Genomic DNA, 27,054 nt, shown 5'->3' with positions numbered 1-27,054 from the left:
AAAGAGTAAATTGAAGTGTAATTTTTAATCCATTAGCTCGTCATGATCAAGTTTATTTAATCTGACAACCTATTTTTTTTATATTTAAAAATTAAAAATAATTAAAATAATTAAATGTTTTATATTATATAAAATAATTTATTTATATAAAAAATATTATAAACAACTTTTTTTGAAAAGTTAAAAAAAATTAAAAATTAAAAAAATTAAAAATTTTAACTCAGATTTTACTCTGATAAACCAGTCCGATCCTATCCATTTTTATGAACCAAAGACAGACGGATCACGGACCTAAGGTAAGAGTGTTTCAAAGTTTCCTGTAGAAGGAGAAAGACGTGACATTTATTTATCTATTCATCTATAATCTTTATGAGGTAAATTTTTGAAAAGATGAAAAATGATTTTTCATTTATAAGAGTGAAGGGTGTGAGAGAGAGAGAAAAAGAAAAAAGAAATGGAATGGGTAAATTAGGAAAAGAAGTGGGTTCCACAAAAATGGTGAGTGTGGTCACTGGTAGTAGCAATAGGAGGGTGGTTTAAGAGTACAGTAGGTAGCAGAGATTGAAAGACCTGACGTACCGTAACGGGTCCATCATATCAGAACAGTGGTACCATTGCATCACTCATTACTTACAGTACCTACCCAGAATTCAAAGCTAGGAGATTTCGAGCATCATAATAAATCTCAACAAAATTTTCTGCCAAACATTAACAAACATCATAGTGTGTCTGTCTTTTGGTTTTATGTTTGGTAAGAAAGAGGGAAAAAGTGGGGAAACAAGGAAACAGTGTGGCTTGGTCAACAGAAGAAGCTGTGAATGGGGAGGAGAAAGCGGAGAAAAGAAGATGCAGAGAGCATGCGTTGTGTTCATTACAGTGGCAATTGCAGTAGATTCATCAAAGCAAGAGGGCATGAATTTGAGTTTCTTGGTCAACTTTAAGTTAATTTAACTGAAAAGACAAAGAACTTGTCAGTAGTTGGGAAAATGTAATGGCTCCTATCTTAGCTTTACAGCTTTGAATATTTATTTTTTAAGAAAAGCTTTAAATAAATAAATGCCGGTTTTATATAAAAAAAAGCCATTTTCTTTCCTTTTCAAAAATGTTACGTATTTTTTTAATGCATTCAAATTAAGTATCTGCATTCACAGTCATTTATTAAATCACCTTTATTAAATTTCCAAGACGGACGTGAAACAATTTCTTAACCAAATTTTATACTTTGAATTTTATAATTAAAATATTAATTCATAATTAAATTCCCAATATTTAATTACTTTATTTTAACAATTATTTAATTTTCCAGTTTTTTTATCAACTTTATTTATTTACTCCACCTTTTCCTGGAAAACCCTAAATTCACATACCACTCCGGAGAATTTATGAACCGGAGTTTGTATTTTTCTCTGTAATTCTAGATTTTTTTTTTCTCAAAATTTTCTGTTCATTTCGAAGCTTTCTGTGTTCTATGCAATGGTGCAGATTTGAGCTTACAGCACTGCGATTTTCTCGGAGGCCAAGCTCAAACTGCTCCAATTTCGATTTTGGGTTTGTTTTCGCCATTTCATACAACAATTTTTTTGTGTCTTGAACTTTTCTGTGAGATTGTAAATTTTCCCTGTACCCAAATCTGTTTTCTCTTAAATAAGTTAGCATTTACCCCCTTTGATTTTTTTTTTTTTGTGATTTTTTGGGTGATTGGGGGGTTGAAGAGTTTGAATCTTCAATGAGTAGGGTTTAAGTAAAGTTTTAAGGTTTTGAGGTGTCTTGGTTTTTCTTTGATTTGCATAAAAATGGAGGGAAGAGAGAGTTTTGGTGTTGTGGTTGGTGATGAAGCCCCCGAGAGCTTCCATGTTGCTCCTAGAATAATTGAGAATAACTTGGACTTTTCAAGGGCCGTCGTGCCTGCGCCGTCGACGGAGGGGAAAAAGAAGAGAGGGAGACCGAGGAAGTACGGGCCGGACGGGAAAGTGGCTTTGGGGGCGGTGACGGCGCTTTCGCCGATGCCGATTTCATCGTCGATTCCGTTGACCGGCGAGTTCTCCGCTTGGAAGAGGGGTAGAGGAAGGCCTGTTGAATCTATCAAGAAGTCATCGTTCAAGTTTGAGGTTGAAAGCCCTGGTCAAGGTATTATATAGTTCTTCGATCTTTTCAATTGAAGACTTTGAATTGTAGTCTTTTAATCTTTAGTCACCGCTGATGTTTTTAATCTTTTTGCCTAGGTTTTATTTTTAGTTTTTTACTGTTTCATTTGCAGTTTTTTGAGATACACGAGTATCAGAGTCATAATAAACGAGTGAATCCTTCTAACCTGTTGGCCCTTGTCATTTAGCTCTTTAATGGAAGAGCATCATAATGTTTTTTTGGGAGTTCCAATTGATTTGATTTTGGGGTAAATCATTTGGACCAGTTAGTTATTTACTTTGATATTGTGTTTTAGCGTGCAGTGAACTTTTTGGACTTGGTTTTTTGCTTTTGTGAGAGGTTATATAGGGGGTGGTGTGGGGGGGTGTGAGTGGACCCTAAGCTCTGATTCCTTTTCAGATCTGAATACCAATTGTGAGGTGGATGGGGATATTTTGTGGTTGACAAGTCAGGTTGGTTTTTGTTTCAGGGTAGCATATGGTACTCTTTATTTTCTTTTGTGAGGGGAAGAGGATTGAATTATCTGACCAAGGAAAAACGGTTAGAGTAAATGAAGGGACCAGCTTATTTGGTAGGTTGAGTCCAACAGTGTTTGATAGCTGATGTGCCACGCTTGAACTGGTCTAAAGTCTACTCTAATAATTATTTCTAGCAGCTTGTAAACTTCCTTGTTGAATATTGGCATGATTGGAAAATGGATTTCGTAATTGGAATATTGGTCGGAAATATTTTTGAAAAGTGGAGCTTATTAATTAAGGGATGCGAGAGTGGCTTCTGAGACTGATAGTAATAATTTATATAACATTAAAATGAAATGAAGAGATTTTCAAAGTTCATGCAGGAGATCTGTGGTCTCCTAAATTTGGACGGAGGATTGTTGAAGGTTATTGGGGCGGACTTTCCCATGTGTTGACGTTTTTATGAAAGAGAGTTAGGACATATGGGATCATCGTTAGATCATCATTAATTTTCCTTCATTAATTTTTTTTGCACAATAAAATGTTCTTACAATTTTGGGTGATTTTAAACATTGAATCAAAGGGGGAAAGAAATAAATCATTGCCTAATCCCTCTTCCTCTTATTTTTTTTGTATTTTATTCTATTTTTCTTTTCTCTGGTGACACCCAAACATACCACTATGTGCTGTATATAGTTCCCTATCTTGACAAGGAGGTGTGAGCACTGAAATGTGTTTTTCAAGATATTAGACATACGTGTGCTGTGTGTAGCTTGGTGTTCAACATGACTTCCATATCTTTCCCGATGTTTCATCATTTATCCTGAATCTAATTCCACATTCATAATTGCCCTGAACAAGATTGGTGCCCAGGTTCATAGGTTTGGCTGTCTTTGCATTTGATGTTTCTGTAGGAGGTCTAGAAATGACATAATGGACTTAATAGTTGAAGCAGAATTCCGGGGTTGGGACCAGGTTATGGGGTATCTTGTGTGGGGACTGGATAAGTGTGGCTTCTGGTATCTACTACATTATGGTATAGTTAGCAGAGGCTTAAAATATCATAAACAACACATAGAAAGACGGATGTTTATAGACTTAACCGGTGGCACAGAGTTGATTAAGGGTAATGATGAATCTGAAATTAGTGTTATAACAGTGTACATTAAATAGCCTAAGTCTCTATCGTGTATATTTCGATGTGTGCGATTCACTATTCTGTCCATTTAATATACAAAGAGGTAGAGGTAAGACATATGTGGCTTGTTGAATGCATCTTCTATTTCTGGCTAAAGTGTATCAACATAATTTATTCCCCAAATTTATCTTGTTATTTTGAAACTTAATTCTTTGATTTTATCAATTACTTTATATGGCGTATTGATTATTGCATTTTCTTTCTTTCCTTTTTGAACTATAAGAAACGGACGTCCCCGAACTATATTAATATATATATATATATATATATATATATATATATATATATATATATATTTCTCTTTTTTTTTTCATTTTGTGTCTCTCTCCTTGTATTTATCTTCCCATGTATGCATTTATAGGTGATGGAATAGCATACTCAGTTGGTGCCAATTTCACACCACATGTGCTCACAGTAAATTCTGGCGAGGTATTCTTCTATATACTGAAGTTTATTAAGATAGTTTAAATCCAGTAAATTTGTGTATGAATGCAAAGTCCATTTATTTTTAAGTTTTTTTTTCATGAAAACAATTTTCTTTTTATGAAAAGGGAGACAAAGTAAAATTATCTAATGAATGTAATAGCTCAGAAAAAGTAATATGTTCCTTTCTCTATGTTTATTGTCCAAACTCCATATCTGTTTCTATGCTGTATGTGTTTTCAGTGCTCGTTTCCTTAATAGTGTTTATATTTTGTCTTTTACGTTTAATATCCAATAACATTTCTTGTGATCATTTTTCTGCTCAGGACTAATTGTAAGGAACTAGGATATCAATTAGATTATTTGATTTAAATGCTAATTGTCTGTCAGAGAGTTAGCTAAACATTTTAAATAAATAGTGCCCCTTCTTGCCAGGTGGTGAGCTTCATTTGATTGGAAGTTGTGTAAAAATAAATGAAACAAGTTATGATTTTTTTTTTCATTTCTAATGATCTTTAGATTACAAGTTTGTAATGTACAATTTATCCATAAATTATGAATTGAATTGGAAGCATGTTAACTTCATTACAATGTTATTATAGTAGCTTTTTTTTTTTTTAAATCTGCACAGTGACATGACTAAGTTGTGTGGATCATATTTATGGTTGTGTATACAGTGTCATTACTATGAATGAAAAGTACTGACTGCATGTTTTAATTTAATGTTTGTGCTGTGTACTTGTTTTTTTCATTTTGTTATGGTCTTATACCAGGATGTCACTATGAAAATCATGTCCTTCTCACAACAAGGATCACGTGCTATATGCATTCTCTCTGCAACTGGGACAATTTCAAATGTTACGCTTCGTCAACCATCTTCTTGTGGGGGTACTTTAACATATGAGGTGAGCTGCATCTTATGTCTTCACCACAACAATAAGTTCAGATATTTGTTTATCTACTAGAAATCAACTTCATAGTATACTTATTAACAGTTACTGTTGCATGTGTTTTGTATGCAGCTCTGTTTATATGGCATTGTAATATATTGATATTAGATATCACATGCTATTTTTTTAAATGCCTTTTCTACTTTACAAAGAATTGTGCAGTTGGATGGAAGTGCAAATGGATGCATCAAATGCTGTTTTTTAAATTTTTAACAGAAATTGATTAAAGAATCAGGGTTTTGCTGGTTAAGCATTTTCATTATATCTGATTTTGGCTAGTGGACAAGGATAACAACCTTTATTATTTGATTAAGCTTCTCGTGCAAACTTATCTGAAACTGATGTTATTATTTGCATTATACTTATGAGGTGTTTGCTACAAGAGAAGTTTTTTCAGGTTTGAAAATCATGAATCTTGTGAATCATGATTCCTAGGAATGACTAAAATCTGTTTGGATAGCCATAAGCATTTTTACAAATACTTATACAAGCTTCGAAGAAGTTAAAGAGTAATACCAGCAATTTTAGTCATTCACTACTTAATTATTTAACAAGAGTAACATGGTTTTTTAATCTTAATATTTTATTTATTTTTAAATTCGGGAAATATACAGTCACTCTTCCCCCATTAGAATAATTTTATGGTAAACTTAGCTAAAAGCATTCCTGACAACATTGTTTTGTGGGCATATATTATTTGTTAAAGCATAAAACAAACATGGGAAACAAACGTTTTCAACTTCCGATTCTAGGAAAAGTTTAATTTTCCCTTGTATTTCAGCTAATCAGTTGCTATGATAATTTTGTTAACTAATTTTAAAGTTACATATGTACAATTGCTATTGTAATTTGTAACTGTTCTTGCTTCTTAACTACGAACTCTAAATTTGAGATGCTGTTATGTTTTTATATATTCATGATTTCTTGGTAAGTTTATTTGTTTGTCTTTAACTGAACCAAATGTGTCACGGGATTCATGTAACTAATCTCTCCTGGTGGGATATGACTTTTATTGTTGCTTTTACCTCTATAACTCAACACTATTAATGTTGTGGTTGGCATCATGTTAGTTGAAGACCGTGGATGAATCCCCTCGTACAGTATTTGTTTTTGTATCCACGTGTCCCAGACATTCACTTTATTCAACCCACCTAGACATGCTAACTCATAACCAAACCCACAATTAGTTTCAGTTTCCATGCTCTTCATATCTCAAAAACCACTTTGGAACCTCTTTTTCTTTTTTCTTTTTGAAAACTAATGTCTCCTTGCATGTTATACTTGTTATGGGTATTAATTATGCGGTCTCAGGGTAAAACATAAATTGCTTTTGATTAAATCAGTAATTTCCTCAACAAAGATGACTCATCCCTTGTGATTTATTCACTGATATCAAACTGATGTTGCAAGTATCTTGAAATCTTGTTTGAGCCATGACCAAAGTGAATTGATTAAATATACTCAAACTTAATCTTTTGTTTTTACAGGGACGGTTTGAAATTCTTTCCTTGTCTGGTTCCTTTATGCCAACTGAGAATGGAATTACAAGAAGCAGATCTGGTGGAATGAGTGTCTCTTTGGCCGGTCCAGATGGTAGAGTAATGGGGGGTGGGCTTGCTGGTTTACTAGTAGCCGCTGGTCCAGTTCAGGTAGACCTCATGTTACATAGAAGGGGGATATTTAATAAAATATTCAAGAACCTTATGAATTGTTAATCTGAGATTTTATAAACCTTGTAAGGAAACATGATAATATTAATTCAATATAGATACTGGTTGTTCAAATTATTCCCATCATCGTAAAGCAAGTTTTAATTTGTTTTATTGGTTATATTACCAATGCTTTTGGAGAGATTTTCTTGTATTGAAACAAAAAAATTCTGTGAACAACAAAATTATGCCTATGATAGTGATATATGTAGTCACTTTTCTCACTTTCTTCTGGATCAGGTTGTTGTGGGCAGTTTTCTTCCTGGTCACCAGTTGGAGCATAAAAACAAGAAGCAAAGAGTGGAGCATGTGCATATATCAACTGTTAATCCTTCACCTGTTAATATCATCTCTAGTGAGGAACTAAAAGTCAGTTTTGGTGGAGTAAAGCCTATTATGACTCCTGCTGCTTTCCAAGAAGAGAATATTGTTTCTTTTAACAATGGTCAAGACTCTAGGAACTCATCTCCTGATGATAAAGATCCTTTACCCGACAAGGAGTCTAATCTAAGCCAATCAAACGCTGAGGCTGCTGCATGCTAAACATTCCCTGTGAATTATTTTATATCATGCAGAGTCAACTCATGTAGGCCCTCACTCATGCTTGACTGACTGCTGACAGTTAACTTACAACACAACTCTGATGGTCAGATGGGTGTCACGCGATGATTTTGACTCAAAAGTTTCACTCTTTTGTATTAGGTGTTAGTTGGCAAATCTGTTTGTTAGGTTTCCACGTGTCATTTCTCCAGATGTATCTTTAGTATTGTTTACTCATTGGTGTAGCAATTAGATATAGGGTATATGTTGTGCCATTTCCCCCCTTATTTATATTCTACATGGATGTTAAAAATGTGAGTGGATGTGAGTGTTTCTGAACTGTAACTCTATTATTTGTTGTGAAAGAAATTGCATATCAACCTCCCTAGGCTTACCTTGTGCTACTCTGATTCTTTGCTCAAAATTATTATATCAAGGAACAGCCAAATGAGAACATTTTATCTCAATTATTATGCCATATATCTGTAATTTGATCAGGCATGGGATTCTGTCAGCTCAAAGTTTGTGTTTTCATGAAGAACTTTCCACACATGATGCTTCGTGACATTGTTTTCATGACATTTTCTTTCTTTCTTTCTACATGTAACTGACTCTAAACTAGCTATGGAATAAGCTTCCTAATAAAACAATTCTATTTATCCTTTTATTGATGGAGCTCACTCAATTTATACACATCAGAGTTTAATTTTAATACATTCTTATGATAAATAATCGACACTAATTAGATGGTAGTATAAAATTTATCATTATTATCATATAAAACAACAGACTTAGTTTGAGTGTTTACCATATTTACTTTTTTTACCAAACCACTAATTCACATTTCTTGAAAGGTAAATCCAAAACAGAGTAAGAGGAATTCAGTCAGAAAAGTTCAATGGAGGTATTAAACATCAAAGGTCTAACTTTACTTCAACAGTTTTTGAAGAATGAGGACTAGATAAATAAACTGACAGATCAAAACTCTCACTACAAAAGTTCCTTATAACAAACTTGATGAGCTAAAATGTTCTGCTTTCCATCCTTCATTAACTCTCTCTATAAACTCTTCCACTCTTCTCCTCAACTCATCATCTTCCTCAGTACTGTTGCAATTATAATCATCATCACCTTCAATTTGAACTCTGTCCACCACCACTTCCTCCTTGACATGTTCTCTTGCTTGTGGAGATAATGTGCTTTTGTTGACTAAGCACTTGGAATTGGCTCCTTCTATGCCCGTGTTTGTGAGCACAGACAGAGGGATTTCTTCACCCCCTTGATTAAAACTGAGCTTTGGCTTCAAGTCCACCAGGATAACGACTATGATCAAATTGCAGAAGCAGAAAATGAAAGCATAGCTGGAAGCTGCCAGAGTGATGTACTCGATCACAGAATCCAACATGGCCAAGTAAGGAGGGGCAAACACAGATGAGAAAAAGAGGGTGGTTGTTCTTGTTGTTGGCTTGAGTTAGACGCAGGTTTAGGCCTTAAGGTCTATTTAAAGCGGTGTTTGGATAGATTCAAACGTGGACAAAACCTTATTTTTAATAGCAAAATTTGATGTGAATGCTGATGGGTGAATGATATCAGAAAAGCACAGTACAATATGCTTTTGTGTGAGGGTTGATGATGCATAAATGTACGTGGGATGTTTCATCCAACTGTACGTCCAACTTTCATTGCATTAAACTAATAACCAAAAGTCTGTTGTAGCAGTGGAGAGCCTCACATGCAACTTTCTTTAAGGGTCACAACCACAGTGTTCTATGTCATCAACTTACACATAAGACATCACCCACCAAACTTTTATGCAGCATTCATTTTTCTATCTCTAGATCCTAACCCTGATTGGATAATAAGCCTCTTTTCCCTTGATAATCATGGACAATTAGGATTAAAGTAATACTAGATTGATTTCCTTTTTCTGGGGTGGTTGAAGATCTTGGAAATTTGGATCATTCCCCACTGAAAAGGACCAAGGACCTAACTAACTACTCCTTTTAGCTGTTGGCAAATTGTTTTGTCTTGTTTTGTTTGCTTGAAAATGTTTCAATTGATGTTCTTATATATCCTGTCTGTTATTGGTGTTCATGCAGTATCTTCATGTGAAAAATGAAAACAAACATAACACCATTGAAGAGATGAAAACAAAAGTAGCTATTTAGTGAAGTTAACTCTAGCAAGAAATCAAAGCAGATAGAGATGATAACAACAAAAACAGTTTCTTATCGTTAACAATGAATATAATGTGTGAGAATTTAGGAATAAGTTTTCCTCCCTTGTCTCACTGAATCATTGTCATCATATGAAAAGTCCACACCACACCATCACTCTTTAACTTCTCTTTTTCTAGATAACTATCTTCAATTTTTATTTCATCTTAATTTGACTTTTCGCTTAAGTTAGAAAATCTTCGAAGGTTAAGAAAGCATTTATAAAAAAACTTGCATATATTCACTTTATATACTTCAAGAAAATGAGTGAAAACACAACTGTGAACTCACCGTGAAATTTTTTCGAATTATTTTTGCTTGCAGCACGATTTGTGGCCAAATCAAATTGTTGTCAATTGTTATGCTTTGATTTGTTTTTTCTTTACAATTCAAATGAGACTTCACCCCTTTATTTTATTAATATTTTTTAACTAGTAAAAGGAATAAAATATTGATCTTTTGACTGATTATTAATTTATTATCTCACAAGTCGTATTCCACGCCAATTTTCGGCAAATTAAAAGGACAAACAAGAAAGTTATCAGCAACAGAATCCCAACTCAAAAAGAAATCTACAATAGTTTAAACTAACTCGGATTTACGTGGTCAAAATTGAACAAAACAAAATAAAAAATGATTACGGCAGTAATATATTTCAGTTTAATTATTAAAATTAATTTTCACCATAAACATAGTTTATTTAGCTCTTTATTTTATTATACTGCAATATAAAACACAATAATTTTCTTGATCCTATTAGAAGTATGTTTGGAAGACAAGGCTTTAAGCTAAATTGTAGTTCGTTTTTTATCAAATAAAAATATTGTTTAACATCTGGTAAATAAGATAATTATGTAAGATCCTAGTAATGTTAAAGTTTTAATTCTTCCGTAAAAAAATTAATTTCCTAAATATTTCAATCTCTAGTTTTGTTTTTCTTTTTCATACTCTTTGGATAAAGTTTTATTAGTTATTTATTGCATCTCACCTTCCATTCTTCTGCATGTTGATTCAACAAAATTTGTCTTCCAAGGCTCTTTAGAAAGTGGGAATAAGGATAAACAACAAGCACCCTTATATATATATATATATATATATATATATATATATATATATATATATATATATATATATATATATATATATATATATATATATATATATATTAATGGTTAAGAAAAAGTCAAGTAATTATTTTAGTTTCTTTTACCAAACCAAAAATAAGTTAAACAATGACACAAAAATACATTAAAAATGAAATAATATTTTATTTATTGATATTTACAATATAGTGCATCACAATTTATTTTAGGAAAATTATCTTTTGACAAACAAAATTTTATCAAAATTAACAAAATTTCTAAAAATAAAATTAAAGTTAATTAACTTTTCATTTTTTAATTAAAATAAAATAATAAAATAATATTTTTTTTTACTTAAATAGAAAAGTTTTTCAAAACTTTGTTAAAAATACTTTGTTAACATATGATAGCTCTTTATTTTATGCAGCATGGCAACAGTTTCAATGGGAATTGTATCACCAACTCAGACTCAGCTACTGCACTTGCTACCACACTGTCCTCCATCAATATCCTTATATGTCTATACTTCTTCTCTTACACTCTCATCCAAGCCTAAGACCATTCATCAATCCACAAAAACTTGTGTTCACTCCAAATTACTAGGTAACACTACCTCCAAAATAGTGTTATAATTAATTTTTTGTTCCTTTTTAAATCAGGACATTTCTTATTTTTAATTAAAAAAGAGAAAAAAAAAAACATAGCAAAAGTTTAGCCATGCGTAGATATTTGTTGTAGTTACAAGAAATGTCACCAACTAAAAAAAAAAGTGTTATCGAAAGTTCACTTACATTGTGAATTCTGATACTGTATTTGTGATTTTTTGTTTTTGTACTTGAATCGGTGTGGGACTAGGTAGAGTTCCTTTGTCTTCAGAGTTGATCTCTCTCATTTGCAGTAATAATTGTGACTGATATTTTCAGAGGAAGCCATGGGGAGTACGTCGCAGTTGGTGCCATTGCCGTTGTTGGTGAATGAGAAATACACAGCAAGCACCATTCCTTGGAGGGTCCCTTCCGACGATCCACACATTCCCACTCCCACCGAGCTATCTTGGATTAATCTCCTCCACAATACTATCCCCACCTTCAAGTATGTTATCTTCTTCTTTTTTTCCCACAAAACAAATTAATGGGGTGTGGCTCAAATTTCTTCGTTCCTTATTCTTTATCTTTTAAAATAAAGATAATTCCACAGATCAAAATGGGGTGTGGATCAGATTTTTTATTTTCAGAAAATTAAACACTTTTACTTGTGGTTCACAATGCGTTTTACTAATCCGTATCTTGCATGCATGCCCTTTAGTTGTACGAAGGGTGCACTGATCCCAAACATCGTTGTTCTCGGACCTTAGGTATTAGGATGTAGTGTTGAGAAGCAATAGAAACATCTACTGGGTAATGGGTCGGTGATTGGTAAACATTTAATGGTGAGATCACAGTCATCGATAGTGAAAATGGATCTGCTAATTGAAACATCGTTGTTCTGATTTTCTTTAAATTGTTAGACACATACGAAAGTCATTTGTGGTCCCTTGTCTAACAACTTTATATCCTTGGAATAATTGGCTTTTGGTGTGTCCAACAACTTGATATCTTTGGGCTTGAGTTTTATCCATCATGCTTCAATTCCAATAACCAAAAGTCTGAGAGTGTTTCTTAACCTAATTTTGCTAGCGCGGTGTAGTTGCTGCTTCTCATTATTAATTACCGTATACAGAGAAGCAACTGCTGGAAAGCAATATTAATGTAGCCGTTACCTGGTTTGGTGAGGTGTGATTGTTATATTATTGCAGGGATTCTATTATTTCAATTTTTCTTCGTTACATAATGTTTTAGCTTTGATTTGGTACAGGAAGCATGCTGAGAGTGATGCCTCTGTTCCTGATGCTGCAGATAAAGCTGAAACTTTTGCTCAAAGGTGGGTCTTTTACTGACTCCCTATGAGAGGTTTGTTGCATGACAAGGACCTATATATATTTTTTCAGTAACCAAATTTGACATGAATAACGTTTCTTGAGGATATTAAGCTTATACTGTTTTATCCACCTGTTGTTATATTTGCGTAATTTCTTAGTGCAAGTAATTCAAATTAACACGGGAGTTGTTTATTGCAATTAATTTTCCTGGTACATTTTCTGCAAAAAGGTATGCTAGAATACTTGAAGATTTCAAGAAAGATCCTGCGGGTCAAGGCGAGCCTCTTGATATCTTTGTATGTTCTTTATCTGCATAGAAATTTTGTTTGAACAACACGCCATACCTCTTCTGTGTTTATCAAATAATAAAATAAAATGCGGCAGTTTTGGTGCATATATCTAATTTCTTCAGTCTTCATTTTCCTTTATTTTTCTTTTTTGCGGGAATGGGTGTTCTAGGTTCTATGCAGAATTCGTGAGCAAGTCCTCAGGGAACTCGGATTCACAGATATCTTCAAGAAAATAAAGGTAGGGTTAACTAATGGGATTCTGTGTGCTAAAAGCTAATACTATTCTGCTAAAATGTTGAAAACAAGCATGGTTATATCTGATTATAGTGGGTTGAAATACTGTAACATCTCTCTTAATATAGTGAAATTTAATGGCATTCTTCTCATAGTGGAGGCCAAGTTTATGTTCAACTATTTGAAGAAACTTAACATCATTAGTTTTCAATTGAGGGGGGATGGTCTTGTAAGTTGTGATTCTCAATGAACAATGTTGTTTTATTTTGCTCAGGATTTGTAATTTCTCTCTGATTGAATGGTACAGGATGTAGAGAATGCAAATGCCATGTCCCTATTTGAGAATGTTGTTCGTCTTAATGATGCCATTGAAGATGAAGAGAAACGCCTAGAGAATTTAGTTAGAGGAATTTTTGCAGGGAATATATTTGATCTTGGTGCAACACAGGTATGTTGATCTTCTGTATGTAATTCTTTTTCAATTCAGGAGTAATGATTCTCAGTATAATAAGTCCCAAAAACGTTGAAAAAGGCTCAGTTAATATGGAGTTGATATAAATCGTACTAGTAAAATTGGAAAATCCAAGTATTGTTTTCTAAAAGATTTGTGGGTGTTTAGTGAGTGCCAAATTTTACTAATTTGGACTAAAGACTTAAAGAAATTGGTTCATTTTAATTTAAAGGTGGGGATAATTCAAAATTTAAAACAGTCAAAACAACCAAACCTTAGATTATATTACTTAAAAAAGATAAATATTCACTTGGGTTGGATTTCATGAACTCAACACAATGCAGGTTTTCTAACCAAAACATCTCCAACATAACTCCAACATTCTCATAATTTCTTACAAATGAGTTCTAAACCTTAATGTGAAAATACTAATTCCGTAGTTCTTCTCGCACAAGGATAAGTGTATAGAATGACCAAGAGATATTAAATTATGTCTAGAATCATATCCCTAAGTTGTTTAATTTTGAGGACTAAGTTTTGAAAGCATTTTCCAATGTTTAGAAATAACATAAGACATAGATAATGAAACAATGCAACATAAAGCATCAAGAAAGAACATGAGTTATGTAAAGAGATTTATATTGGAATGAAAAACTACACATAGAAGAGATTCATTACATCCGACCACTATAAAATGGAGAGTTAGCTACTCTTAATTTGGAGTACTAAAATTGGCCAAGAGAATGATGAATTTCAAGTGTGAAATCCTTCTAGACGTTTCCTCTCGTGCACTAGCTCTCTAAGGTGAGTATCTTGCATTTCCTCCAAAAGATCCACAACACATTAAGTTTCCTCTTTTTAATCCACTTCCAGTAAGTGGACTCTCATTGGGCGAACACACACTCTCGGGTGTGAATTTTTTTTGAAGTGGTGCAAATTTTCATATCTAGCGTAGTGAATGCATTGATGGCCCTGCGAGTTCAACGTTGATCTTGTTGGGTAAGAAGGTACCGAAGTGACAACTTGCATAAATTGTCCCTTCTATCTGCTTAAGTACTTGATGTCTGGCACTCAATTCGATGGACTAGTTCCATTGCCTAGGGACAAGCCTAGCTCACCCAGGTGGGGTGGCAAACATGGAGGTGATAGTTTTGAAAGAGCTGGCATCGGAGGATAAGAGAATGCAATACCTGGATGGGGACCTTGACAATGATCAGCGTTTTGTTGTTTTGCTTTGCATCATGCAAGAACTCTTTTTCTCTGATGCCATGGGAATTGCTCTGGAATAACTTCTGCAGCTTTGCAATTGGTCATGTAAGCAAAGCATGACCTCTTAAGAGATTTGCGAGTGTTTTAGCCAATGTGAAATTTTAGTCATTTGGACTAAAGAATTAAAGGCAAGTTCATTTGAATTTAAAGAGCGGAGATAATTCTAAAGTCAAAACAACAAACCTTAGACTATATTACTTAACAAAGATAAATATTCATTGGGGTTGGATTTAATGAACTCAATTCAATGCATGTTTTCTAACCAACATATCTCTAGCGTAACTCCAACCTTCACATAAAAAAGTCTCTAGTCTTAATTCTTTAGAGATGATTTCTAAACCTTAATTTGAAAATAATAATTCCTTAGTTCTTTATGTGCAAGGTTTGCATGAAGGATAAGTGTATAGAATGAACAAGAGATAAAATTATGTTTAGAATCATATCGCTAAGTTGTTCAAGCTTGAGGTCTAAGTTCTAAAGCATTTCCCAACGTCTAGAAACCGCCCAAGGCATAGATAATCAAACAATGCAACATAAAGCATAAAGAAAGAACACAAGAGTCGTGTAAAGAGATTTATATTGCAATAAAAAAACTACACATAGAAGAGATTGTTACATCTAATCCCAATGAAATGGGTAGTTAACTACTCCTAGATATTTGGAGTACAAAAATTGGCCAAGAGAATGACAAGCCTAAAGGGGGAAGCCCTGTCGGGCGTTTCTTCTTGTGCACCAGTTCTCCAAGGTATCTTTTTCCCTTCAAAAGTTCTGCAACACGTTAAGTTTTCACTTTTTAATCCACTTCCAGAAAGTGGACTCTCACTGGGCAAGAGGCAGCTTTTAAAAGGGTGCAAACTTTTGTATTTCGATTAGAGAAGTGAGGCTCTTGGTCGATGGGCAAGAAGGTTCTGAATTGACTTCCTCCTTCCTTGGCTTGAAGTGCCCATTTCTCTACAAAAGATGATGGTAAATAAGTAGTAATCACTTCTATTCCCGAAAAGTATCTAAACCATGGATTTCAGTATGAAATGAACAAAGTTCATACCATAAATACAAATAAAGATGTTCAATTCGTATGATAAAGCAAATTATTATCACACTTATCAGTACTCAAGGAAAAATAGCTATAAACTTGCATATCATTAACATAATTACGTAGAAATGACTTATGCTGAATGAAGTTGAGAGGTGAAGAATAAAGTTTAGAGAGAACGAAGGAAAGGGGGAAAGTTCTCAGTTCTTGGCATTTTCTTCCTTGGTTCTTTTCCCCTTTTGTCTGCCTTAAATCCATTTGGTTAGAAACCTTCATTCTAATGCTTTAAGTTGTACCAAGCTGATATGAGTCAGCGACTCTTATCTCACATGCCAAAACTGAATTATCTCCCTCGGCCTTGTACTTGGAATGTGACTCAGCTTCACTCATTACTTGTCAATTACTAAAACCACTAGTCTTGGAACAAACTGGACTGACCTAGTTGTTCATGGTTTTAGTTGCTTATTCTTTTTTATTGTACCAACCCTGTATTGCCCCACTTTCCCATTGTTTGCTATGGTTTAGTTAATCTTCAATATTAGTTCACATGGTGTGGATACAGTCCATTGACATTTGAAAGAACTTGGCTAGTTGTTAGTAGTATTTTTTGGTAATTACCTGTATCAATGTATTTACCCATTCTATATTCTATCAACTTGGTACAAAACAATAGGTTAACTTCATTCTAAATTTATTTGCCTAATTGAAAAAGACAGATTTTGTTATTTACTACAATCATGACAGAGTTTGGGTAATCATTTAACTACCTGTAGTTGATGGGTTACCTTTTAATTCCTTCAATTCCTTGAAGCTTGCGGAGGCTTTCGCCAAGGATGGAGTGTCTTTTTTATCTACATGTCAAAATCTTGTCCCTCGACCTTGGATTTTTGATGACCTTGAGACTTTCAAAGTGAAATGGAGCAAGAAGCCCTGGAAGAAGGCAAGTGTGATTTGGCTATAGAAACGGACAGTTTTATGATATACTGTAATGCTTTTTTTAATTGTTTTACATTTGCAGGTGATCATATTTGTTGATAACTCAGGTGCTGATATCATTTTGGGTATTCTGCCATTTGCCAGGGAGCTCCTTAGGCGTGGGAGTCAGGTTTTCCAGCATTTTTATTCTCTTTCATGTCTGTTTTTTGATCAGGCAGTTTAAAACTTATACCATAGCTAGTTTTGCCAGTTGTAGTTCACTCCCTTTATCATTGAACAAGTGTATCAATGTATTGAAATACTTGAAATTTATTGTGCATCATAAGGAAGTTAAAGGAACTAGATTCTTGTTAATTATTATCAAAATACTTTAACTAGATTCGCCTAACTATTCTTGGTCATGACGTGATTCGTTTTTAACTGTCTTGTGTAACAGCACCTGTTCATTTTTAAGTTCTACTTGAATTTGAATTTGCTTTTCATGCAGCTCTTGCGGTTGCCTGCTTCAATATATTGATAGATCCAGACTAAGACAAATATGCACAATCCCTGTATGATCTTATTATGGCTATTATTCCTTCACTTGAATAAGAACAGTAACAACGAATGTTTACAACTTTAAAGGTCTTTTGAGAGGACCCTCTTCTCTCCTAATCTCCCACACTCCAAGACAATTCCAAAAACTGCCCACCAATCCTAAAACACAGACTATTTATTTTAGTCTGTCCGCAGGAGGTTATAACTGCAGGAGGTTATAACTGCCTCTCTGCTTTATTTCTCCTAGTGTAGACCTTGCCACTAAACCTATCAATACCCCCTCCATGAAGATTCACCTTGTCCTCAAGGTGAAATTCAGGGAACTCCTTGATGATGGTTGCTGCTGTTTCCCAACTATTTTCACTGTTTGGAAGATGCTTCCATTGGATTAAAACTTCCATGTCGCCCTGGCTATTAATTCGTGTATCCAACAGTGTTGCAGGGTAAACTTCTAATATCAACTCTTCTGTAAGCGCTGTGGGTAATGCCTGGACAGGAGTGGCCGGTTGGACCGCGCGTTTGAGCAAGGATACATGAAAAACTGGGTGGATTCTGCTGTGATCAGGTAGTGCGAGCTTGTATGCAACCGTCCCCATGCGTTCGACAATTTGGAAAGGTCCGTAGAACCTAGGACTGAGCTTTTCATTTGGTCTACGTGCTAAAGATTTCAATCTATAAGGCTGCAGTTTAAGATAAACCCAATCACCTATTTGATACTCCACATCACGTCTATGTTTGTTAGCCTGCACCCGATTTTGCTCTTGAGCTCTGCATAGGTTCCTTTTTAACTCCTGTAATAGATCATCACGTTCCTGTTGGAGTTGATTAACACTTTCGATTTTAGATGGAATGGTGGTGCCCTTTAAAAGTAACGGAGGGTCTCGTCCATACAGAGCTTTGAAAGGAGACATTTTTGTAGAGGCACTGTAATTTGTATTAAACCAAAATTCAGCCCATGGCAACCATTGTGGCCACTTCCGTGGTTGAGAACCTGTCATACAACGGAGGTAGGTCTCTAAACAGCGATTAACAACCTCTGTTTGGCCATCGGATTGAGGATGGTAAGCTGTACTGTATTTAAGTTTGGTGCCTGCGTGTCTAAACAATTCTCGCCAGAAATTACTCAAGAATAATTTGTCTCGATCGGAAACTATGGTGGAAGGAAATCCATGTAGTTTGACAACTTCGTTAATGAATAATTGAGCTACCTCAACTGCTGTGAAAGGGTGAGCCAAGGCAAAGAAATGAGCATATTTGGTGAATCTGTCCACCACCACCAGAATAGTGTCTTTGCGCTGGACTTTGGGCAACCCTCCAATAAAGTCCATTGAGATGTCAGACCAAACTTGGGTGGGAATTGGTAATGGCTGTAAAAGTCCAGCAGGCGCTAATGTTTCTGTTTTGTTGCGTTGACATATCTCACATTGCATTACAAACTCCTTGATGTCTCTGCTCATGCCTTCCCAATAGACTACACCTGCTATCCTCTTAAAGGTGCGAAAGTACCCGCTGTGGCCCCCTAAAGGAGATTCATGCAGCTCCTTAATGAGGGAAGGTATGCGAGAATACTTCTTAGGTAGCACCAATTTCCCCTGATAGAATAATCTCCCTTTCCGTAACTCATAACCTTCCCGAGCTTTAGAATTCACTAACAATTCTTGGATTAAAGAAATCAACTTAACATCCTGCTGAATTTCTTTCTCCCAAGTCTCCCATTCATCAGTTTGGAACATAGACACAGCCCTAAAATATTCTCTTCTGGATAATGCATCAGCCACTTGATTTTCTTTGCCTGGTCGAAAACGAATTTCGAAATCATACCCAATGAGTTTGGAAGCCCATTTAAACTGTTCTTCTGTCAATAACCTCTGCTCAGTGAGAAACTTTAAACTTTTTTGGTCTGTAATGATAATAAAATGGCTACCCATTAGGTAGTGTTTCCATTTTTGGACTGCTTGAACTATTGCCATCAATTCCCTTTCATACACAGACTTCCGTTGACCCCTGTCTGACAAAGCTTGGCTCCAAAAAGCAAGGGGTCTACCCTCCTGTAACAACACAGCCCCCAAACCTTTGCTAGAGGCATCAGTCTCCAAGGTGAAGGATTTAGAAAAATCCGGTACTGCCAATACGGGCAATTGTGAAACCGCACCTTTAAGACTGTTAAACGCCTGTTGAGCTGTTGCAGACCATAGAAATCCCTCCTTAGTCAATAATTGTGTAAGAGGTTTGGCAATCTTACCATACCCTTGCACAAATCTTCTATAATAGCCGGTTAACCCCAAAAATCCTCTCAAAGCCTTAGCATCCTTAGGAACAGGCCAATTCCACATAGCTTCAACCTTCTTTGGATCTGCAGCCACACCTTCCTTGGAAATGATATGGCCTAGATATTCCAAACTCTGCTGTCCAAAACTGCACTTCTTTTGGTTGAGTTTCAATTTATGCTGCTGCAATACTTGTAGGATTTCCTGTAAATGTTCCACATGCTTGTCCATAGTAGGGCTGTATATCAAAATGTCATCAAAGAAGACGAGCACAAACTTCCTTAAAAATGGTTTAAGGATATGGTTCATCAAGGACTGAAAGGTGGCTGGAGCGTTAGTTAGCCCAAAGGGCATGACTAGAAACTCATAATGACCATCATGAGTGCGGAAGGCCGTCTTCTCAATGTCACCTTTTCGCATGAGAATCTGATGATATCCGGATTTTAAATCCAATTTGGAGAAAGTAGTTGCCCCAGCCAATTCATCTAGCAATTCTTCTATAACAGGAATAGGGAATTTGTTTGGAATAGTGATTTTATTGAGAGCCCTATAGTCCACACAAAACCTCCACCCTCCATCTTTCTTTTTGACCAATATGATTGGGCTTGAATAAGGACTGATACTGGGCCTGATGATTCCAGCTTGCAACATCTCTTGCACCAGTCTCTCGATCTCATTTTTTTGGTGGTGCGAGTACTTGTAGGGCCTGAGGTTAGGAATAGAACCACCTTCTTGAATATGAATGGCATGATCATAGGTGCGGCTAGGAGGTAGGCCAACTGGATCATGGAAAACTTCTTCATTCCCTTTCAATATTTCCACTATTTCTGTAGGAACCTTGATGCCTGATGCCTCTTGGTCCTGGTCCCATGTAATGAAATAACATGCTTCTTTATTTTTCAAATCATGCAACATGGATTTGAAGGAAGATTCTGATTTAGACAATGTGGGATCACCCACCAGAAGTTTCTCCTTCTCACCCTTACCAATTGTCAACCTCAAATTCCTGAAATCAGCTCGCACCTCGCCAAGAGATGCTAACCATTCCAGTCCTAAAACCAGATCAGCACCACCTATTGTGAAAACAAAAAAATCTTGTTGAATTTGCAGGCCCTGTAAATCCAAAATGAACCCTGTACACTTCCCTTGGCACTGTACCTTGTGCCCATCTCCCACCTGGACCACGTAAGGCCGAGTCTGCTCCTGTTGTAATCCACATTTAGATATCAATTCATGTGAAATGAAATTATGGGAAGCACCACAGTCTAATAAAACCACCACGTCCTCTTTCCCAATTGATCCCCACAATTTCCAAGACTTCTTAGTAGTAAGACCAGCCATGGTACACATTGATAATTGCAAGGTCTGGCTTCCGTCCTCCAATTCTGGCGCTTTATTGGAATTCTTGTCGGGCAAGGCATCCAATCCTGATAATTCCTCTTCTGACATAAGCAACATGTGTAATTGTTTATTTCTACACATGTGGTTGGGGCCGAATTTTTCATCGCAACGAAAACATAACCCTTTTTTGATCTTATCTTGCAACTCTTCTTGGGTTAATTTTCGAAAAGGAGCCCCTCTTGGCCGCTGCATTCCCGAGGTACTGCAACCTGTACTCGCAACTTCACTGCCCTCCCCTCTTCCTTTATTGGAGCCATCCAGAACTACGGAATTTCCTCCTTCCTTGGAATAACTTCTGGTTACCGAGAAAGGTTTGTAAGTGTTGTTGGTTTTGTTAACTACTGGTGGTATTGTTTTTGCTGTCACCCTTATCTTTTCTTCCACCATTTGGGCCTTCATCATTAATTCAGCCAGATTTGCAGGTTCATACAGTTTTACCTCTGCCTTGACCTCTTCCTTTAATCCATTCAAGAAAATACCGACCAAGTAATCTTGGTTAATTCCTTTCAAGAAACCGGCATATTGTTCGAATTTCTCAATGTAATCCTCCACACCGCTTGTTTGTCTCAACCCAATCAGAATTTCAAAAGGGTTTTGTAACATATTCGGTTGGAATCGACGCACCACAGCTACCTTGAATGCATCCCACTTTGGATTGGGGTTGCATGTTTCCCACCACTGGAACCAATTCAATGCTTTTCCTTCTAAAGCAATCATAACAGCCCTCATTTTTTCCTCATCACTGACTTCTTTTAATTTGAAATACCTTTCCAGCCTATTAATCCACCCATAAGCCTCTTCTCCAGCAAATACTGGAATATCCAGTTTTCTCCATGTGGAGGAGAACCCAGAGTGCCCGATCACGTTCTCCTCATCCCCTGTTTTTCCTTCATTGACCACAGAATTGTCATCACAAGTTTTGTCCTTGACTGAAAGCTTTTCCACCACTACCGTAAGCCCCTTGATCATGTCTTCCAGTCTTTGAAACCGCTCATGTTGTTCATTTTCATTCTTGCCCTGATCTTGAACCAAATCTTGAATCATTCGTTCCAGCCCATCAATTCTTGACTCCATTCTGGTATTCACCATACCCTGTCCGTCCTGCTCCACAGAACCAAGATCGCCGCTGCTGATACCAATTGATAGATCCAGACTAAGACAAATATGCACAATCCCTGTATGATCTTATTATGGCTATTATTCCTTCACTTGAATAAGAACAGTAACAACGAATGTTTACAACTTTAAAGGTCTTTTGAGAGGACCCTCTTCTCTCCTAATCTCCCACACTCCAAGACAATTCCAAAAACTGCCCACCAATCCTAAAACACAGACTATTTATTTTAGTCTGTCCGCAGGAGGTTATAACTGCAGGAGGTTATAACTGCCTCTCTGCTTTATTTCTCCTAGTGTAGACCTTGCCACTAAACCTATCATATATTTTATGTGATTTGCATGCAGGTTATATTAGCTGCTAATGAGTTACCTTCCCTCAATGATGTGACTTACTCTGAGCTAACTGAAATCATATCAAGGGTAAGGAAAAAGAAAACAAAAACTCTGGCGGTTTATGATATGACAAAACTCTTTCCTGACTCCATCATGCTGATTTCCAGTTAAAGGATGAAGAAGGATGTCTCATGGGTGTCTCTACTTCAAATCTTTTAGTTGCCAACTCTGGAAATGATTTGCCTGTAAGAAAATTTGTTGTATTTGGAAAGTTCTAGTTTCTATATAGTTATTGACCTATATTTTTTCTTTCACTTGTATGTTTGTTGATTATTAATTACATTAAATGTCTCTTTTCCTGTTTTGTTCAACGGATTTCAGATTATTGACCTTACAAGGGTGTCACAGGAACTAGCATACCTCACCAACGATGTAGATCTTGTCATCTTAGAAGGGATGGTAAGAAGCTCTTCCTTCATTATATTTTGTTAAGCAAGTCTTAAGCCCCAGTTTTGCGTTCTTAGTTTCTTCAATTTTTGATTCTCTTGACAGGGTCGTGGAATAGAAACAAATCTCTATGCTCAGTTTAAATGTGATTCCCTCAAGATTGCTATGGTGATGCATTTTATCATTCTTTTCACTTCCTTCTTAACAAATGAAAATTTTGATTCTGATGCATCTTGTTTCTTTTTCTTATATCATTATTTTATAGGTCAAACATCCTGAAGTTGCAGAATTTCTTGGGTCTCGTTTATATGATTGCGTGATCAAATACGATGCAGTTTAGACTTTAAATGAAGAGTGATTATTTATTCGATTAAATTGATAATTAATGCTACATTTGCATTTAGTCAGTGCTTATTGATGTCAGGCATTGAGGTTAGGGAAGATCTTTACCAACATGAGCCAACAACACAAGGAAATTTAATATTGTTTTCAACCTAAAATTTTAAGGTTGGTAAGTCTTTATCATTTATATATTTTATTTAACTTTCATTTTGATGACATGTGAAACTTTGTCTTATATCTGAACTCCAAAAGTTGATTCAATTATATATAGATTCAACTATATATGCTTCCAAACGATGCTGTTTTCGAACTAAATATCATTTAACATCGCATAATAGATTAAGCAGGAGTATAAGTAGAAAAAATTATTGAGAGTGTCCATTTGTAAACATCAATGTTTTCTTGTCTTGTCACGTTTCTTCCAGTTTATTGTATTGGAAGTTATTTTTGTTTTGGAGTATTGTGATAATTGTTTGGCATATAACAAAACATAAATAGTTTAGTTTTAGTGAAAAGAAAAGGCGGAACAAGAAAAAAGGCTAAAACATTAATTTGTATAAAGTCTTTGTTTTTCGTGCACTTCCATAATTTTTAACTGCACCCAAATAATTTTTAAAATGGTCAGTTTGTTTTTCCTAAAATTGATTTCTGGATTATTTGTATTGAAAATCTTCTGGAACATTTTTTTTAGAATTTTTATAATATGATTTTTGGGAAAGGGTTTCAGTAACAGAGTTTTGGGAATTCTGGAACAAATTTTGTGGAATACATGAAATATATTCTCTATTAAGTTTTTCACATCAAAATTTTCAGAACATATATTATACTTCCTGAAATGAGCTTTTTAAAATAAGTTTTTCAAAACAATTCTAACTGAAACGTATGTAATGTGTTTTTGAAACCAATTTTCCAAAACATAAATTTTAGAACAAATTTTTCTTTTTTTTTGAACCGACTCTCTTTCTTCTTCTTCCTCTTAAAAATTGCAGTGAAGAATAGAAATGCACGAAGGATATCTGAAAAAACCTAAAATTTTAGTATTTACTGAAGAGAGGCACCAAATCTTTATTGAGTTAATTTTAACATACCTATATACTTTGTGGTATATTAGCTTTTATCACATTTTCTACTATCAGTTAAAGTTATTAAAAATAATAAAATTATGGAAAAAGATTTATTAAAATAGAAATTAGAAATGACACAATAATTTTTTGGTATTTTATAATAAATTATCGTGTTAAAAAGATATGTCAAGAATTGCACTAACACATGATTTCTCTATATTTTCTGAATTCATGAATTCAAATGTTTTTTCATTTTCGTTTTACATCACAGTTATAGTAATATTTGATGTGTAAATTATTGCTGTAGTTATACTTTATTTTTTCTTCAAGTATGTAACAAATTAGTATTGCGGCAATAGTTAAATATAAGTGAAAAAAAAAAGTCAATAATGCTTAGGAGAATAAATAAAACATCTATGATTTAAAAAAAAAAAAAACAAACAATCATTGTCCCCTTCCATGGAGTACCAGTTTTATTTATAGTTTATTGAACTGATAACTACTTTAACATAAAATCCGATCTTTGTCACATTCTCACTACGTAAAGTAGGTGTATTGATAAAGGTGTTGTAAAATATTCACTTTTTATTAAACTTGGACTAACTACTATTTAATATGAATTAAAAAATATACTAAACATTTTCAATATACAATATATATATACAAGTCACATAAGTGGTTAAAGAAAAGAAAGTGAAAGACAAATTTGCTTCCTCCAATAACTGTTATTGGAACATTGACAACATAATGGAGAAACATGAATGAAGCGTTTGATACGGTGAAATAAGCGTATTTATGTATGTAAATTTATGTTATTAAAAGTGGATGTGTGAAATTTTCGACATATATATCTGATACTGGTGTTTGACCTTATATGTATATTATTCTTTGGTCAACCATTTATTGGTGTGTTGTTTTGTTATTATTATTTGTGGAGTGTGGTGGGTGGGTGAGAGTGGTTGTTATATGAGTATGATTTGGCATGGTGGTTGGTTTGAGAAAATTTGGAGTTTGGTTTCATCCAATTCCAAAGAGAGTGTAAGAGTGAGTCCTAGACAACTCCTTGTGGCACTACAATAATTTTGCCTGAGGGACCCGACCAAGTTTTCAGTTTTTGTTTCGATGTTTGTTTCAATGTTAATCTTCACATCTCAGACCAACATATTTGATTCTAGTTAGTTTCTACTTTCAAATCTGCTTGAGTTTGATGAATGCATGTTGTTGGAAGGTTAAGCAGAAGCCTAATTGGAAGATATCCACCTACATTCGAAATGAGTGATAATTTTTGGTAATAGAAATGTTATTATATGGAACCGACTAGTCTTTGAAAGGTATTAATTTCTTACTTTACGGATTCCTGTAGCTTTCCTTCATGAGTATTTCTTTCTTGAGATAACTTGAGGATTGATTAGTTGCAAGTACACTCACACTCAAGTCAATGATCAGGATATATGAAAAAATTATCAATAATATACTGGACTTAAGATATATTTTACTTGTTTCCGGTCATCTTTATATACTTGATTTTTATTTATTACTTTCAAGAGTCTTAAGATTTCTCTTATAAATGTTTGTGAATGTTTTATTGTAACCATCATAATCCCTAATTATTGTGATTGTGATTTACCGCCCTTTGCCATAGTACACTAGTTATTATGACATGGGTATGACTAAGAAGTTCTTGATCTAATGCACCTTAACATGTTCTCCACCCTTTACTATTGTAGTTTTACTATCCTCTCATTGTTTGAGGTTCTCAGCCAAGACAGTTAAAATCGAGATTAATAGTAGAATCATAAGAGGTTCATATAATCATAAATCGTGAGATCGTAACACAGATCGTATATTTCACTTTTATAATATATATATATATATATATATATATATATATATATATATATATATATATATATATATATATATATATATATATATATAACTATTCAATTTTACAAGGAATAGAAATTAATTCAATTTTATCTTTTGAAATTTTAAAAAATATAAAATAATAGAGGAGAAATAAATCAGAAGAAGCAATTTGTTATCCATCTTCATAAATAACATTAGGGTTAAATATGTTTTTGGTCCCTTAACTTTCATTGAATTTTAGAATTAGTCCATTTTGAAACTTTGGACCAATTTAGTCATTCATCTCTCGAAATACGTAGATTTAGTCATTTTACATCAAATTTTGTTAAGTTTATTTGACATTTCAAGCGCGCTTCATAATAGTATTTGACTTAACATTAAAGCAGAAATGTGTCAAACAGTGTAAACAACTCAAATACAATCATGAAATGCGTACAAAACATTAAATAAACCTAAACAAAATTTGATCAAAAGGATTAAATCCACATATTTCAAAAGATGAATGATTAAATTGGTCCAAAATTTCGAAATAGACTATTTCCAAAATTCACGTGAAGGGACCAAAAATATATTTAACTCATAACATTAATATAATTTTCTTTATACAAGAAATAGTAAATACTAACGTTATAATTAATAAATACGAGAGTAATAAATACTGACGTTATAATTAATAAATAGTAAAGGTTATTATGCTTTGGGTCTATACAAAATTGTTGTTGCAAAATTGAAAAATTATAATTGTATTAAATTTTAATTGAAAAGTTTTGTGGTGTGTTACAAGTGGATTTTAATTGTAATAATTTTTTATTGATAAATGAATTTT

General features: G+C 34.3%; 3 protein-coding genes across 4 annotated transcripts; 2 read left to right on the top strand and 1 right to left on the bottom strand.

Annotated features, from left to right (window-relative positions):
* Positions 1 to 1,346: 1,346 nt before the first annotated feature.
* On the top strand, positions 1,347 to 7,815 carry LOC114191688 (AT-hook motif nuclear-localized protein 6-like). The gene is made up of 5 exons (XM_028081034.2): positions 1,347 to 2,127; positions 4,163 to 4,230; positions 4,998 to 5,129; positions 6,662 to 6,823; positions 7,124 to 7,815. The coding sequence occupies exons 1-5, from the start codon at positions 1,794 to 1,796 to the stop codon at positions 7,424 to 7,426; spliced, it is 999 nt and encodes a 332-aa protein (XP_027936835.1). The 5' UTR covers positions 1,347 to 1,793; the 3' UTR covers positions 7,427 to 7,815.
* A 515-nt stretch (positions 7,816 to 8,330) lies between these two features.
* Positions 8,331 to 10,708, bottom strand: LOC146884839 (uncharacterized). The gene has a single exon (XM_085676103.1). It carries the CDS (start codon positions 8,826 to 8,828, stop codon positions 8,427 to 8,429), a length of 402 nt encoding a protein of 133 aa, XP_085532229.1. The 5' UTR covers positions 8,829 to 10,708; the 3' UTR covers positions 8,331 to 8,426.
* A 407-nt stretch (positions 10,709 to 11,115) lies between these two features.
* LOC114190045 (damage-control phosphatase At2g17340-like) lies at positions 11,116 to 23,513 on the top strand. Of its 2 annotated transcripts, none has more exons than XM_028078800.2 (13): positions 11,116 to 11,324; positions 11,645 to 11,813; positions 12,576 to 12,641; positions 12,869 to 12,935; positions 13,099 to 13,167; positions 13,471 to 13,611; positions 16,728 to 16,856; positions 16,935 to 17,021; positions 22,519 to 22,593; positions 22,674 to 22,751; positions 22,888 to 22,965; positions 23,059 to 23,121; positions 23,219 to 23,513. In XM_028078800.2, exons 1-13 carry the CDS (start codon positions 11,150 to 11,152, stop codon positions 23,291 to 23,293), a joined length of 1,272 nt encoding a protein of 423 aa, XP_027934601.2. In that variant the 5' UTR covers positions 11,116 to 11,149; the 3' UTR covers positions 23,294 to 23,513. The 2 variants fall into 2 exon arrangements, with proteins under 2 accessions (XP_027934601.2, XP_027934602.2); XM_028078801.2 differs by lacking the exon at positions 11,116 to 11,324 and adding an exon at positions 11,448 to 11,576.
* Positions 23,514 to 27,054: the final 3,541 nt, after the last annotated feature.

The sequence above is a fragment of the Vigna unguiculata genome, chromosome 7 (assembly GCF_037176805.1).
Source record: "Vigna unguiculata cultivar grain cowpea cultivar isolate G323 ecotype 2 chromosome 7, ASM3717680v1, whole genome shotgun sequence".
NCBI classification, from domain to species: Eukaryota; Viridiplantae; Streptophyta; class Magnoliopsida; order Fabales; family Fabaceae; genus Vigna; species Vigna unguiculata.
Note: the sequence above shows the minus strand (reverse complement) of the source record. Positions and strands in the feature narration are given on the sequence as shown.